The sequence below is a fragment of the Oncorhynchus keta genome, unplaced genomic scaffold (genome assembly GCF_023373465.1).
Source record: "Oncorhynchus keta strain PuntledgeMale-10-30-2019 unplaced genomic scaffold, Oket_V2 Un_contig_998_pilon_pilon, whole genome shotgun sequence".
NCBI lineage: Eukaryota > Metazoa > Chordata > Actinopteri > Salmoniformes > Salmonidae > Oncorhynchus > Oncorhynchus keta.
In genome coordinates, this window is record NW_026290746.1 from 1 (window position 1) to 15,746 (window position 15,746).

Below are 15,746 nucleotides of genomic sequence, written 5' to 3' on the forward strand. Positions count from 1 at the left end.
ACTGCAACTTTTCATACACAGTGGGAAGTTGGAATGAAAAACACAAACTTAGTTAGTTAGAACCTGCTCTTACCATGAGAAACAGATGTCCCAATCTTCTCCTCCTCTTCTTCATCTTTAATGTTGACATTCAGCTCCAGTGTTTGACTGCAATCTTCCAGCTTCACTGATGTCATCTCTGGATCCTGCAGTGCAAACTGGGCTCCACTGTCACAATCAGGACCCAGTGACTGTAGATTTGGACTCAGTGCAGAAGGAGAGAGGAGGGCTGGGTTTGTCCTCACTGTTGATGTTACCGACCTCATACCTGAGTCGGCAAGTACTAGAGGAGAAACGGACACAAAAGTTGTGTATTCAAAGTCCTGGCACTTTCTTTATTCACTATTAAATATATTTGGTCAATTATCTAATTCAGTGCTTGACTTGGACTGATATAGTTGCCGATACTCATTTTGGGTGCCGGTACTGTTTATATTTAGGTACAGGAGCTTCATAAAACATTTGAGCTAAAACTTAACCTGTAGTAGATAAATGCACACAAGACTCAAAAACCATTTAGTACAAGGTTACAGTTTGTTTTTGGCAGCACTATGTACTATTTTCCTTAACTTTCTTCACAGTATTATTCCAATCAAAAAACAATTGTATTTCCATATAGAAATACATAGACAGACAAACTGAATGTGTCAATATTCTACACATGTAGAAACTGATAATCATTACATTTAAGGTCACACTACTGTTTTGAAGCTAAAATGGTCTCTGCTGCATCCACACTGTCTGCACTGAAGTCCGTTGACGCAGACCGAGTGGGAGCCGCCATTTTACCAGCTTGTGAATTGTTCCTTCCATGGAGATCTATGGACAATTACTTCGACCTCATGGCCTGGTTTTTGCTCTGACAGGGTTGGGCGATGTGGCCAAAATATCACACCATGGCATTTTACACATTTGTGACAGTATTTAATGTTTTGATTAATAAAAGTTCTACATTTGCTTTATGAGTAGTGCGTGACCCCAGGGTGGCAACACTTATATTCTAAATGAATTCAATGGGTCTTTCTCAATTCTGATTGTTTTATACTGTTCAATTCAACTTCAACCTAAAACAATTCCCTGCACTCATTTGAGGTCATTTACACACTGCCACGATATGGGCAAAAATACTAGGGCTTATTATTAACCAAATGTTGCAATTTAGATCAAAACACCAAGGTGAACTTTTGGAATCATGGAAATAGAACGATTATTCTAATTCTATAGTTAGAATATAAATAATGGGCACTTCTACCTTCTCATTGAAACAGTTCATCATGAAACAGTTCTACTGAAACTTTTCCTGCACAGTGGGAAGTTGGGATGAAACAAACTTAGAACCTGCTCTTACCATGAGAAACAGATGTCCCAATCTTCTCCTCCTCTTCTTCATCTTTAATGTTGACATTCAGCTCCAGTGTTTGACTGCAGTCCTCCAGCTTCACTGATGCCATCTCTGGATCCTGCAGTGCAAACTGGGCTCCACTGTCACAATCAGGACCCAGTGACTGTAGGTTTGGAGTCAGTGCAGAAGGAGAGAGGAGGGCTGGGTTTGTCCTCACTGTTGATGTTACTAGCCTCATACCTGAGTCGGCAAGTAGTAGAAGAGAAACAGACATACATTATTGTCTTGCCAGTTCTGGCACCCTCTTTATTCTCTAAAAATATATTATATTTCTTCTTGTTCAATTATCTAATTCAGTGATTGACTTGGACTGAAATAGGTGCCAGTACTGTTTATATTTAGGTGCAGGAGCTCCACAACACTGTTAAGCTAATATTCTATAAGAGGAACATGTGCTCAAACAGTAGACATTTGGAGGTGAACTCTTGTCCAAGTCAAGAACTGATCTCATTTCAATAGATCAGGTAGGTAAGGATTGACAAGAAAACATTGATGCATTAATATTAGACACAACGTAAGATCACTTAATATATAGATTTCCTAAATTCACGTAAAATTACTCAAAAACCATGAAGTACAATGTTAGTTTGTTTCAAGCATCACTATGTATTATTTTCCTGAAGAACAGTAGTATTTCCGTTCACACCATATGCATGTGTCATATCAGTACACATGTAGAAAACTACAATCATTACATTCAGCTTCAAAACAGTTGCGCAACCATAACATTGTCTGCACTTTAGTCCGTTGACTCAGTCCGAGTCGGCGCCGCCATTTTCACAGCGTGTGAATTTTACACAAAACCGATAACATGCAGCTCGGAAATCTCATTTTTTTATTCTTTATTATTGTTAACCTGAGCAGAATATGTAAATCCACTAAAACAAACCCAACGTCTCTAGTTACGTGACTTGCAAAATAGTTTAACGTCACCACGTTCTCCACTCGGTTTGACACAAAAATAACACATCAAAACTTTACCAAACGTGATAATAATTTAATGGATTTGTTACCGAGCATGGAATGACATGTTCTTTCGACATTAGAAAGTGTAAACGTGCTATTACGTACCTGTAGTAATAAAATGAAACGGGCACAAAAGTTACCTTCTTGACTGCACAGTTCTGGCGCTTTTTTTTATTATTCTGAAGAATGGTGAGTGCCTGTGGGGAACTTCCTGTTCCCCCACTAACACAGTCCGTGCATTTCGGGAACCTTGGGTTGGCCCTACCCCATTACATGAGAAGGGAGTAGCTGTAGCTGCTGCTCCTCCTCCTTCTCTGGGACACTTCTCCTTTGCATAGTGTTGATCAAGCTGTCGATTGTGGCCTGTGGAATGTTGTCCCACCCCAGCTAGCACAGTGGATCTGGGCGGATTCCGGCTGTGTGTCGGGGCACTCGGCTGAGAGTCAGACTCGACCGACATCATGTGGCCGGAGGATGCGGGGATTGAGCTCGGGCCGAATCCGGTGTGAGTTATCTGGCCCAAATGTATTACTTGGGGCTCGGGACGATTGGGGCTACTCTCTGGCAGATGATTACACGGGCGCCTGTATATAATTAACATTTCATTATTTATTTATTTGTCCATATTTTTTTAATTGTTTCCGTGATAAAAAAAAATACAATTAACTTTTAAATTAAATTATTTTAGAGTCCGGTTTAAGTTGTATTTTAGTATTTTGATACTTTGTACATGGCAACTGATAAGCATTTAACACAGCAGTCGTGGTGCAGATCCACTAAGGATGAAACATTTTCTGGCGACAGTAGTCTGTGAAGTCTTGGAGGCCCAAAAACTTCTCAGCTGTAGATATAATTATGTCCAGGAAGCTTGGCGCCAGTGATGTACTGGGCAGTTCGCACTACCCTCTGCAGTGCTTTGTTGTTGGAGGCCGAGCATTTGCCATAACAGCATCTGGTCAATTGGTCAACAGCATCAATGTAACAGTACAACTTTACGTCCGTCCCTCGCCGATACCCGGGCGCAAACCAGGGACCAGGGCGAGGGGACGGACGTAAAGTTGTACTGTTACATTGGTGCCGTGACCCGGATTACTGGTTGCTGCGGAAAAGGAGAAAGGTCAAAGGGGGGTGAGTGTAACGGATGTGAAACGGCTAGCTTAGTTAGCGGTGTGCGCTAAATAGCGTTTCAATCGGTTACGTCACTTGCTCTGAGACCTTGAAGTAGTAGTTCCCCTTGCTCTGCAAGAGCCGTGGCTTTTGTGGAGCGATGGGTAACGATGCTTCGAGGGTGACTGTTGTCGTTGTGTGAAGAAGGTCCCTGGTTCACGCCCGGGTATGGGCGAGGGGACGGTTTAAAAGTATACTGTTACACTTCCAACTCTGTGGCAACAGTTTTGGGGAAGGCCCTTTCCTGTTTCAGCATGACAATGTACCCGCGCACAAAGCAAGATCCATACAGAAGTGGTTTGTTGAGATCGGTGTGGAAGAACTTGTCTGTCCCGCACATTGCCCTGACCTTAACCCCATCAAACACCTTTGGGATGAATTGGAACAAATGGTCTGTTCTATATCTTCAATCAAATTAAACATGTACTACTGTGACATTAATGTTTCATGGTATTTTTCATCAGTTGTTTTCTATGAAATGTCATTTCCACCACACTAATTACCACCACACTTTGTCATTACCACAACGCTAAGTCATTACCATCACGCTACATATTGTTGTGGCAACGGTGTATTAAATTACAATTGATATTGATGATTTTCCCATGTGAGAACCTCATGTGCTTGTTCTTAAGATAATATTTTACATTACTTTAGAAATTAAGATGTTGATGTGGTAAATACATGTTTCTGAGTATCATCAAGGCATACAGTGGGGGAAAAAGTATTTAGTCAGCCACCAATTGTGCAAGTTCTCCCACTTAAAAATATGAGAGAGGCCTGTAATTTTCATCACAGGTACACTTCAACTATGACAGACAAAATGAGAAAAAAATCCAGAAAATCACATTGTAGATTTTAATTTATTTATTTACAAATTATGGTGGAAAATAAGTATTTGAAATATTCATTGTCTCTGTGAATTGAAATGATATTGTTGCCCACCAGTGCACCAAGAAGAGGAAACAACGATACAATGCAGTCTAACAACATCTCTCTCAAACAGCACAAGATCTGATTCACTGTAGAAGCACTGGTCCTCTTACATTTTAATTCCAGGTTGCATATTACAATATTTAGGGGCATATCAGATGGTCTGTTCTGACCATAACAGTCACACCAAGCATAGGGTTGGTTGGTATAAGATTGAAATGGGTAAATAATGTACATAGTAGTTACTTAGCCTGATAACATATCACTCCCAAAAGACATAAGCAGAAATGTAGCAGCCTATACACCTAATCATTAGTGATCTGACATGCTGTATTACATGGAAACTGTAGGCTACTAACAGCAGCAGTTACATAGTCTAGTTTACTATGGTCCTGTCCCTCTGACCAGGGTAAACAAATTGGTAATGTTGTGTATTGTTTATACAGTATGTCACTTCAAACAGTTTATTTCATTTAATTATACACAAGAGAGAAAAAAATGTATGTACAAACATTATTTTTCATTGCATTCTTGTCATTTAGCAGATGTTCTTATCCAGAGAGACTTACAGGAGAAATAAGAGTTAATTGCCTTGCTCAAGGGCACAATGACAGATTTTTACACCTAGTCGGCTCGGGATTCAAACAAGCAACCTTTCAGTTACTGGCCCAACACTCTTAACCGCTAGGCAACCTGCCGCCAGATCAATTAACTTCAATACAGTTATTCAAATACATTCATCATCAATGACTACAATAATGAATCAAGTATTAAAGACAATTTAATAAACAAGCAGTATATTCATAAATCTGTTAATCATTAAACAAAAGTTTAGTAATAAAATAATACACCCATACCAATGCTAAAAACTGACCACCCCATCTTTATCTGATATACACTGTGTACAAAACATTAGGAACACCTTCCTAATATTGAGTTGCACCCCCCTTTGTCCTCAGAACATCCTCAATTCATCGGTGCATAGACTGTCCAAGGTGTCTACTCTGAATAGCTCGTTCCATCTCCTCCCACAGTAAACTGAATTCTCTGTCATGTTCTTGGAACCATTCCTGGACAAGCCTTGTGGCATAATCCTGCTGAAGAAATCTATTTGCAGATGGATACACTGCTACCATGAAGGGAGGCACCTGATATTCTTTAGATATCCTGTGGCATTCAAACATTGCTCATCTTTTATCAAGAGGCCCAATGTGTGGCCTGAAAACACACCCCAACCATCACACCACCAGCCTGCAATGCTGACACACGGCATGGATGCATGCAGTGGTGTAAAGTACTTAAGTAAAAATGATTTAAAGACCTACTTTAGTTTTATCTGTACTTTACTATTTATATATTTTGTTTGTTTTTAATTTGACCCCTTTTTTCAGAAAAATGTATTTAAATAACTAATTTAGCAGTTTTTGGGGCGTATCTGTACTTTACTATTTATATCGTTTACAACTTTTTCACTACATTCCGAAAGAAAATAATGTACTTCTTACTCCATTCATTTTCCCTGACATCCAAAATACCCCTTACATTGTTTATGATTAGCAGGACAGGAAATGGTCCAGTTCACACACTTATCAAGAGAACATCCCTGGTCCTCCCCACTGCCTCTGATCTGGAAGACTCACTAAACACAAATGCTTCGTTTGTAAATGATGTCTGAGTGTTGGAGTCTGCTCCCTGGCTATCCGTACTAAACATTTTTTTTAAAGACAAATGTGCTGTCTGGTTTGCTTAATTGAAGCAATTTGAAATTATTCATACTTTTACTTTTGATACTTAAGTATCTTTACAACCAAATACTTTTACTCAAGTAGTATTTTAATGGGTGACTCACTTTCACTTGAGTCATTTTCTATTAAGGTATCATTACTTTTACTCAAGTATGACAGTTAGGTACTTTTTCCACCATTTCCTCCCATCAGTATGAAACAGCAGGAACTGGGATTCATCAGACCAGGCAGTATGTTTCCAATTTTCCAGTGTCCAGTGTTTTCATTCCTTAGCCCACTGCAACCGCAGTTTGTTTTTTTTTGAAAGCTAATGAGGATCTATAATAAATACACAACAACTAGATCATTAAGGATCATAGCTTTCACCTGGGTTCAGCTGGTCAGTCTATGTCAAGGAAAGAACAGGTGTCGTTAATGGTTTGTACACTCAGTGCACGTTGTGTCTACTAGCTCAATCCCACAGAAAACTGCAGAGTGAAGCAGTACCACTCAGTTACCCATCAGACTCCACTGTGAGAAGCCTCACAAAGGATATTCAACCTTAAGGGCAAATCCAAGGTCATCTCAATATCTTTACAGTAGATGCTAACAACACTCACCAAAACTGTCAAGGTGTACACTGATCAGTAAAGTAAAGACAGGCTAACATTCTATAATGCTCCATTCCCTCTGCATTTTTCTCTCACAGTGAGAAACAACAGGATAACAATTGAGTGTTCTACGCTTTCTTCATTTGATTCAATTCAACGTTGCCAATTATTTAATGACATGAGAATTAAGTGGAGTGTCTAATCTTAGCTGGTCTGAGAAAACTTCTCTCCTTTATGTATACATTGGTGTCTTTTTAAATGGCCCAATCTGTAGAATCTCTTCTCACAGTCAGTGCAGTGATAAGGCTTTTCTCCTGTGTGTACACTTTCATGTCGTTTTAAGTGGCACAGTACAGAGAAACTTGCCGCACAGTCAGAGCAGATGTAAGGCTTCTCTCCTGTGTGTGTTCTCTGATGAACTTTTAGCCTAGTTGATGTTGTGAAGCATTTCATACAATCAGAGCAGGAATAAGGCTTCTCTCCTGTGTGTGTTCTCTGATGAACTTTTAGCTCAGCTGATGTTGTGAAGCATTTTACACAGTCAGAGCAGGAGTAAGGCTTCTCTCCTGTATGTATATGTTTATGTGTTTTTAAGTGGCCCAGTCGAGAGAAACTTTTTCCACAGTCAGAGCAGGAGTAAGGCTTCTCTCCCGTATGTATATGTTTATGTGTTTTTAAGTGGCCCAGTCGAGAGAAACTTTTTCCACAGTCAGAGCAGGAGTAAGGCTTCTCTCCTGTGTGTATACGTTCATGTCGTTTTAAGTTGCACAGTAGAGAGAAACTCGCCTTACAGTCAGAGCAGGAGTAAAGCTTCTCTCCTGTGTGTAAACGTTCATGTCGTTTTAAGTTGCGCAGTAGAGAGAAACTCACCTTACAGTCAGAGCAGATGTAAGGCTTCTCTCCTGTGTGTGTTCTTTGATGAACTTTTAGCCTAGTTGATGTTGTGAAGCACTTTACACAGTCAGAGCAGGAGTAAAGCTTCTCTCCTGTGTGTAAACGTTCATGTCGTTTTAAGTTGCGCAGTAGAGAGAAACTCGCCTTACAGTCAGAGCAGGAGTAAAGCTTCTCTCCTGTGTGTATACGTTCATGTCGTTTTAAGTTGCGCAGTAGAGAGAAACTCGCCTTACAGTCAGAGCAGATGTAAGGCTTCTCTCCTGTGTGTGTTCTTTGATGAACTTTTAGCCTAGTTGATGTTGTGAAGCACTTTACACAGTCAGAGCAGGAGAACAGCTTCTCTCCTGTATGCACTCTCTGATGAACTGTCAGAGCCTTGGATGTTGTGAAATTCTTCCCACCGTCAGTATAGGAATACCGATTCTCTCCTGTGTGTATTTTTAGGTGTACTTTCAGCTTTGATAGAAATGGGAAAATCTCCTCACAATGTGGGCAGGGGTGAGACCTCTTAGCTCTGTGATCTTCCTGCTTTTGCTCTCTGGATGTAGAGAATGTCTCAACATGGTCTCCTGTGTGAACAACATCAGAAGAACCAGTCAGTTGATGTGATATACATGTCAATCACATGTATTTTATGTAGCCCTTATTACATCAGAAGTTGTCACAAAGTGCTTTACAGAAACCCAGCCTCAATCCCCAAAGAGCAAGCAACGCAGATGTAGAAACAAAGTGGCCACGAACCAGGCTCAAATGGGTGGCCAGTACTCTTCTGGCTGTACCGGGAGACATACATATTCATATCAGTAGACTGCACAATAGAAAGGGGAACAGAACTATTCTAAAACTGGGTAAAAGCCATATCATCCTCCACTCACTATCAAAGGGTTAGTGACCAGGCTGTATCACATCCGGCCATGATTGGGAGTCCTATAGGGTGGCGCACAATTGGCCCAGCGTTGTCCGGGTTTGGCCGGGGGTAGGCCGTCAATGTAACTAATAATTTGTTCTTAACTGACTTGCCTAGCCTTTTTTTAAAAGACTAATTTCATAGAACTTTAAAACACTGGCAGATTGTCTACTTCACCACTTAGGTGTACTACTCTTTGAGCACTCCAGATATCCCAGTGAATAAAACAAATGCTGACAATACTGGTGTCAAACCATGCAAGTAGGAGTAGCATGAAGTAACATTACCTTCTCATTGAAACAGTTCATCATGAAACAGTTCTACTGCAACTTTTCATACACAGTGGGAAGTTGGAATGAACAACATAGTTAAGATAGAACCTGCTCTTACCATGAGAAACAGGTTTCCCAATCTTCTCCTCCACTTCTTCATCTTTAATGTTTACATTCAGCTCCTGTGTTTGACTGCAGTCTTCCAGCTTCACTGATGCCATCTCTGGATCCTGCAGTGCAAACTGGGCTCCACTGTCACAATCAGGACCCAGTGACTGTAGGTTTGGACTCAGTGTGGAAGGAGAGAGGCAGGCTGAGTTTGTCGTCACTGTTGACGTTACCGGCCTCAGACTTAATTCTAGTCGTCCTGTAGTAACAATGAGAAACAGACAAAAAGTTATTGTCTTGACAGTTCCGGCACTCTCTTTACTCTCTATTAAAATATATTCTATTTTTTCTTGTGCAATTATCTAATTCAGTGCTTGACTTGGACTGAAATAGTTTGATACTCATTTTAGGTGGCGGGGTACTGTTTATATTTAGATGTAGGAGCTCCACAATACTGTAGAGCTAATATTCTATAAGAGGAACATGAGCTCAAGCAGTAGAACATTGAGGTGCTGGTACTCAGCTCCTGGTACTCAGCTCCAGTGAGCTCCTGTCCATCTCATTTCAATAGATCAGGTAGGTAAGCATTGACAACAAAACAAGAATTAATTCAAATTAGACAAAGTACACGCTACACAACGTAACTAAACTTAACCTATAGTAGATTTCTTGGATTTACATAAAGTAATAATTAATAATAAACAACTCAAACCATTGAGTACAAGGTTGCAGTACATTTTAGGCAGCACCATTGTAACGGTTTTGACTTGAGGTTATTATTTATAGGGGTGCCAGGTAGGTTGTGCCTACCAGAGAAAACATTGGTTTCTCCTTTTAGTTTGGGTGGGAATGAGTCCCATCTGGTCCGTCAAGTCTACACCAATACAAAGGACGTATGTAAAAGTCAGGAGGGAAATAAACTTTTCATAAACCCTTAAAACATTGAAAAGAACTTCAAAAACAACTATATTCTGTTGCGTGGGTTGTATTAGCAACAACAATGATTACACACACACATATAATAATATCACAATGAGTTCTGGTTCCTCCAGAAATGTCCTGTACCTCTGGCCTAAAAAGAGTCCTGCCCGGTAAAGGAGTTCAGTGAACTCAAGTGACTTTTGTCACGCGATGTTTGTCCGTTCATTCCGTGTAGCGTAAACCCAGTATTAAACATACAATCAATATAACAATTACTTTACCACAGAACCTTAAAGCGGATCAACTCTTAATTAAGTCCTCAACTACCACTAACTACACAAATCACAGTATACATCACATCCAAACAAATGAAATACCGTATACAAAAAGGTGCTAGTCAGTCGGTCAGTCAGACAATCCAATCCGCCAATAGATCTCCAGTGGAGAAAGGCCACGAAGAACGGAGAGGTGTAGTCCAGGGACGCGAAGAGTGGATCCGATCCTGGGTAAACTCTCTTAGGCTACAAAACACACATTTAACGGCAACAAAACAAACGGAATAGAGAAGCTTCGGAACTGAGGGTTGAACACATACTCATGCACGTCTCCATCACAACCCCCCTTTCGTGCAGCTGATGCTGGCTATTTAATTGGGAATTAAAGGGAAAGCGCCCTATTGGAAGGAGCTGCACTGAGACGGTTCAGAAAAATTCAGGGCCGTCACACACCCCCTCCCCTGGAAAAAGCCGACCATTGCCCTGGAAGGCACATCTTGGTCGGGGAAACCGAGAAAGGTCTCCTCATCACTTTCCTCTACAAAAATATTCATTACTTTTTGGAGCTCACGCTCCTCAGCTGAGGAGTCACAGGCCTTAAGGTGCGAGACTTCTGGGTCTGGGAATCCGAGAAAAGTATCCTCACTATCCTCTTCAAAGATATCCAGGACCTTGCGGCGCTCAATCGCCTCCAATTCCTCAGCCGAGGGGTAACAGGCCTTAAGGCGTGAGACATGGACGATGCGCATATCTTCACCTGTGTCCTCTTTCACCACTCGGTAGTTCAAAGGGCCCATCTGCTCCACAATCCTATATGGTCCTTGCCATTTAGGAGCGAGCTTGGCCGAGAAGAATTGTTCAGCTTTCGAGTAAGGATGAGAGCGAAGCCACACCCGATCACGAAGCTGGAACTGCATGTCTCGTCTGTTCTTATCATAATTTCTCTTCTGCTTGAGTCGAGCCTGGATCATGTTCTTTGAGACAAGAGCTCTCAAGTCATGGAGATGGCCTACCTGGTCATAGCAAGCAGCGTCTGGAGTAAGCTGCTGGGGCTGTAGCACCATATCCAAGGGTCCTCGGAGAGGACGACTTAGGTTCAGCTCTGCAGGTGTGACTCCAGTGGACTCTTGCACAGCAGAATTCAGGGCAAATCGAAACTCGTGAAGGTGCTTGTCCCAGTGTTTGTGCTGGGTCCCTACATAGGAAGCAATCATTGTCTTCAAGGTTCGATTTACTCTCTCAGTGAGATTGGTCTGTGGGTGATAGGCCGTGGTCAACTTCTGCCTCAGGTTCCATCTTTGGCAGGTCTCCTCAAAGAGATCAGAGACAAATTGGGAACCTCGATCAGACAGGATGTAATCAGGCACTCCCCAGCGAGTCAGGATCTCTTTCGTAAGGATGTTAGAGACGGTCCTTGCTGTGGCCTGACGCAGGGAAAAGAGTTCCACCCACTTTGAATAGTAATCAACAAAAACAAGTATGTACACATTCTGATTGGAGCTTCTAGGAAATGGACCCATCAAATCCACTCCTAACATTTCCCAAGGTCGGGTAACCACCGTTTGCTGCAACTTGCCAGCAGGCTTTCTACCTTCTGGTTTGTACATTTGACAAACCTGACAATTTCGGATGTGTGACTTCACATCCATGCTCAGATGTGGCCAGTAGAGTAACGCTTGCAACCGCTTGTAGGTTTTGAACCTGCCCAAATGACCAGCTAATGGGTCTTCATGGAAATGTTGAAGCAGTTGTAGGCGTAGAGTGTCCGGTATGTACATTTGGTAGAGTGTTCTGTGAGGTAGTTGTACGACTCGGTAGACTTTATCTTCAATGATGGTCAGCTTTGTGGTAGGATTGACCATCTTTTCTCCATCTTCCAGGATAGTCTGGTACAAAGCCTGTACTTCTGGATCATCCTGTTGAGCTTTCCATATGGCCTCATCAGAGATGGGAAAGTCCGTTTTGGGCGAGTCTCGACTGCTTGACAGGACAGTAGCACATGTAAGATCAGGGCCACCGTTATCACAAGTAGGAGCTCTGGACAAGGCATCTGGAACAGTGTTGTATTTTCCTTTCCTGTATTCCACTGCAAATGTGAACTCTTGCAACCGTAGAGCCCATCTTATGAGTCTGGTGCTTGGTTTGTTGGTCTTGAACACCCACACAAGGGAGGAATGGTCAGTGACCACAGTGAAGTGTCTTCCCTCCAAGTAGTACCTCCACTTTTCCAAAGCCCAGACCACTGCAAGGCACTCTTGCTCTGTTGTGGAGTAGTTCCGTTCTGCTCCATTCAATGTCCGACTGGCGAACGCTAGCACTTCTTCAGTGCCAAGTCCAGTCTGTTGGACTAGGACAGCACCAAGTCCAACATCACTTGCATCAGTGTAAACAACAAAAGGGCAATCAAAGTTGGGATGACCTAAAATGGGAGGTGTGACGAGATGTCGTTTCAGGGTTTCAAAGGAAGTCTGGCACTCTGCCGTCCATTGGAATTTCGCTCCTTTTCGCTTCATCGCGTTGAGGGGTTCTGCCACCTGGGAGAAGTTCGACACAAACCGATGGTACCATCCAGCCATACCAAGGAACCGTTGAAGGGCCTTGAGTGTGGTTGGCACAGGGAAGTCTTGTACAGCCTTTGTCTTTTCAGGATCCACATGAATGCCGTCGAAAGACACAATATGGCCAAGGAACTTCAGGGAGGTTTGGCAGAAGTTGCTCTTCTTCATATTTAAGGTCAGACCAGCTTCTCTTAGCTTGTCCAACACTGCTTGAAGATCTTGAAAGTGTCTTTCTCTGTTCTGAGAGTAGATAATTATATCGTCCAGGTAGACGAAACAGATCTTCCCTTTGAGCTCACCTAATGCAATCTCCATGAGTCTTTGGAAAGTGGCAGGGGCATTCTTTAATCCAAAGGGCATCACCTTAAAGGAAAACAAGCCCTCGGCACAGACAAACGCAGTCTTGTCCTTGCTTTCCTGGTCCATCTCAACCTGCCAATAACCACTATTGAGGTCAAGGGTAGTGAACACAACAGCGCCAGACAATGACTCCAGGATCTCATGGATGGTGGGAAGAGGATAGGCATCAGTCTGGGAAACATTGTTGGTCTTCCTATAGTCCACACAAAATCTAAGACCACCAGTCTTTTTTGGGATGAGGACAACAGGAGCAGCCCAGGGAGAGGAGGAACGTTCTATTATATCTTGTGTTAACATATCATTAATGAGTCCCTTTTGGATGATTAGCTTCGCTGGGGACAAACGATATGGCTTTTTTGCTTGATCGGCATTTCCTGTGTAAGGAATATTTTGTGCTTCAGGAGCCTGGTGCGTCCCAGCTTTGAAGTACATACATCAGCATTATTCTGCAGCTGTTCCAACAGCCTTAACTCCTCTGGCTGTTCCAGCTGAGCTCTTCTCACAGCCTGTAAAAGGAGATCGTCAGAAGGATTATCGAGGGTTAGTGGTACCGGAGCAATGGCAGAGAAGACTGCCACATTTGAACCCCAATCATGTAACTTCATAGCTTCTGATTGGAAGAAATGCTTCTCGCTCGGATTGTATGGAAACCAGTAGCAATTGTGTGCGATATCAATCTGGACACCACTGAAGTACATGAAATCAATTCCCAACACGACAGGAAAAGCAAGGTTCCTGGTTTGTAGGATAACAGAAGGAATCATATAGGAGCGGTTACACAGGCGGAACTCTACCTCACTCCATCCAAGTGGTCGTCTAGCCTCACCATCAGCCAGATAGAGTGGACCTTCTGTCCACGGCTTCAAGTTGTATTGTGGACCGTTAACCTCCTTCCACAGTTTCTCATTGAGCAGTGTGTAGGATGACCCGGTATCCAAGATGGCTCTTCCTGTCCATGGGCCTATGGACAGGGGTAACACCAGTTGGTGCGGTATTAACTGAAAGGAAGGGGATGTCGATGGGGGGCGTAGGCAGTGACTCTTGGGGTTTCAGCTCTGGTTAAAGCACCCAGAGAAGGATGGTCATTGCTGCGAAGAGAGTTAGGTGTGTTGGCCTGTTGTGATTTGTGGTTTCTGGAAGGGTTTACTTGATACGGTCTTGGACATGTAGCTGAAGAATGTCCTTTTGGCTACATCTCCAACAAAACATGAGAGGGGTCTTGGTTGGAGACTCGGGCTGTTGTTGATAGTCTGTCTTGGGTGTCTGTTTCTTTCTCTGGTCATATTGCTGTTGGCATTCTCTGTCCTTCTCAAACTGCTGTCCCAAGCGAACCAGTCCATCGACAGTGGTGACTCGTTCTCGGAGTTGACTGGCTAGTAGTGGGTTGATGTTCTTCAAGATCAATTTAATGACCTCTTCCTCCTCAATGCCAGGTTTCCACCTTCTGCACAGGGAGTGGTAACCGTATGCAAAGTCACGGATACTCTCTTTCTCTCTTTGTACTCGATTTCTGACTCTGTCTGCCAATTCATCTGTGTAGTCCTCAGACAGAAATGCAGAGGAAAACTTGGCCTCAAAGTCAGCCCAGGAGGTAGTGGTGAGACGTGCCACATCCCACCAGTCTCGAGCTGTTCCATGCAACACATTCCTCAATGTGGCAAGGAGTTCTTCGTCAGCCAGGGGATTGAGGGCAAGAAAGTCACGACATCTTTCTAGATACATTAGCGGATCAGGACTGTCATCTTTTTTCCCAAAGGTGGGAAATTGCAATTTAATGGGCATCGCCCCCAGATGAAGTCTACTCAAATCACCACGAACAAACGAGCTAGGAGGGATTGAGGAAGTAGAGGGGGAGTGCGTTATCGGACAATGAAAATGAACACCAGGATGCATGGTGGATTGCATCCTGCAAGGGGTGGCTGCAGCATGGTCTGGTCTTGGCTGTTCAGAGGTGCCAGCTTGGCCCTCAGTGGTCTGAACTGAAGTGGACACCAGGGAAACTCTGTGTAAGGAGTTGTGCCTAATGGAGGCCATGTCCACAGACACGTCATCCAATATTTTAACACAATTAGAGAGCTCTGTCTGCAAGTGGTCTACAGTGTTAACCATGGGAGAAAAAAACAGAATTAACATCCTTGAGGACCTCAGTGTGGTGATGTTGCAGGCGCCATTGGAGAGTGGCAGTGAGTTGGTTTCGTTGGTAGTCAAACTGCCTGTCCATGGCACCAGTCATTTCCCGTCTTCCACTCTCACTGAGCTCTGTCAGCGTGTGGGTTAGAGTGCTCAGTGAGTTTCTGAATTCCATGGCACTCTGTTGTTGCTCTTCCCTCAGACATTTGAATTTATGGTGGATAAGAGTTTGGAGATGTTGTTGAGTCCGACGAATATCAAGGATGTCACCTTGAAGTTGTAAGACTACAACCTCTGGAGATAAACCAGACAATGGAGGAAGGTTGGGTGTCAGAGGGAGGACTAGCTCAGTACTTCCACACAGATCCATGTCAATAAGTGAGTAACTGGTTAGACCTCCTGTGGCCTGTGGCTCAGGCCGAGCATTCAGATTCCCAGGGCTCTGGCCCAAATCAACTCCATTATCTCCATTCACATTA

At 43.0% G+C, this 15,746-nt stretch overlaps 1 protein-coding gene across 26 annotated transcripts in view; it reads right to left on the bottom strand.

Moving 5' to 3' along the window:
- Positions 1 to 6: 6 nt before the first annotated feature.
- The window catches only part of LOC118370541 (zinc finger protein 883-like), a 159,065-nt gene continuing 143,325 nt past the window's right edge, over positions 7 to 15,746 (bottom strand). For 19 of the 26 annotated variants that reach the window (XM_052513252.1, XM_052513251.1, XM_052513254.1 and 16 more), the window contains 2 exons: positions 9,034 to 9,282; positions 4,424 to 8,305 (listed from right to left, as the gene is read on the bottom strand). In XM_052513252.1, the coding sequence (XP_052369212.1) occupies positions 7,047 to 8,305; positions 9,034 to 9,282 (1,508 nt within the window). In that variant the 3' untranslated portion in view covers positions 4,424 to 7,046. The other 7 variants (XM_052513255.1, XM_052513274.1, XM_052513273.1 and 4 more) reach the window with 4 other exon arrangements.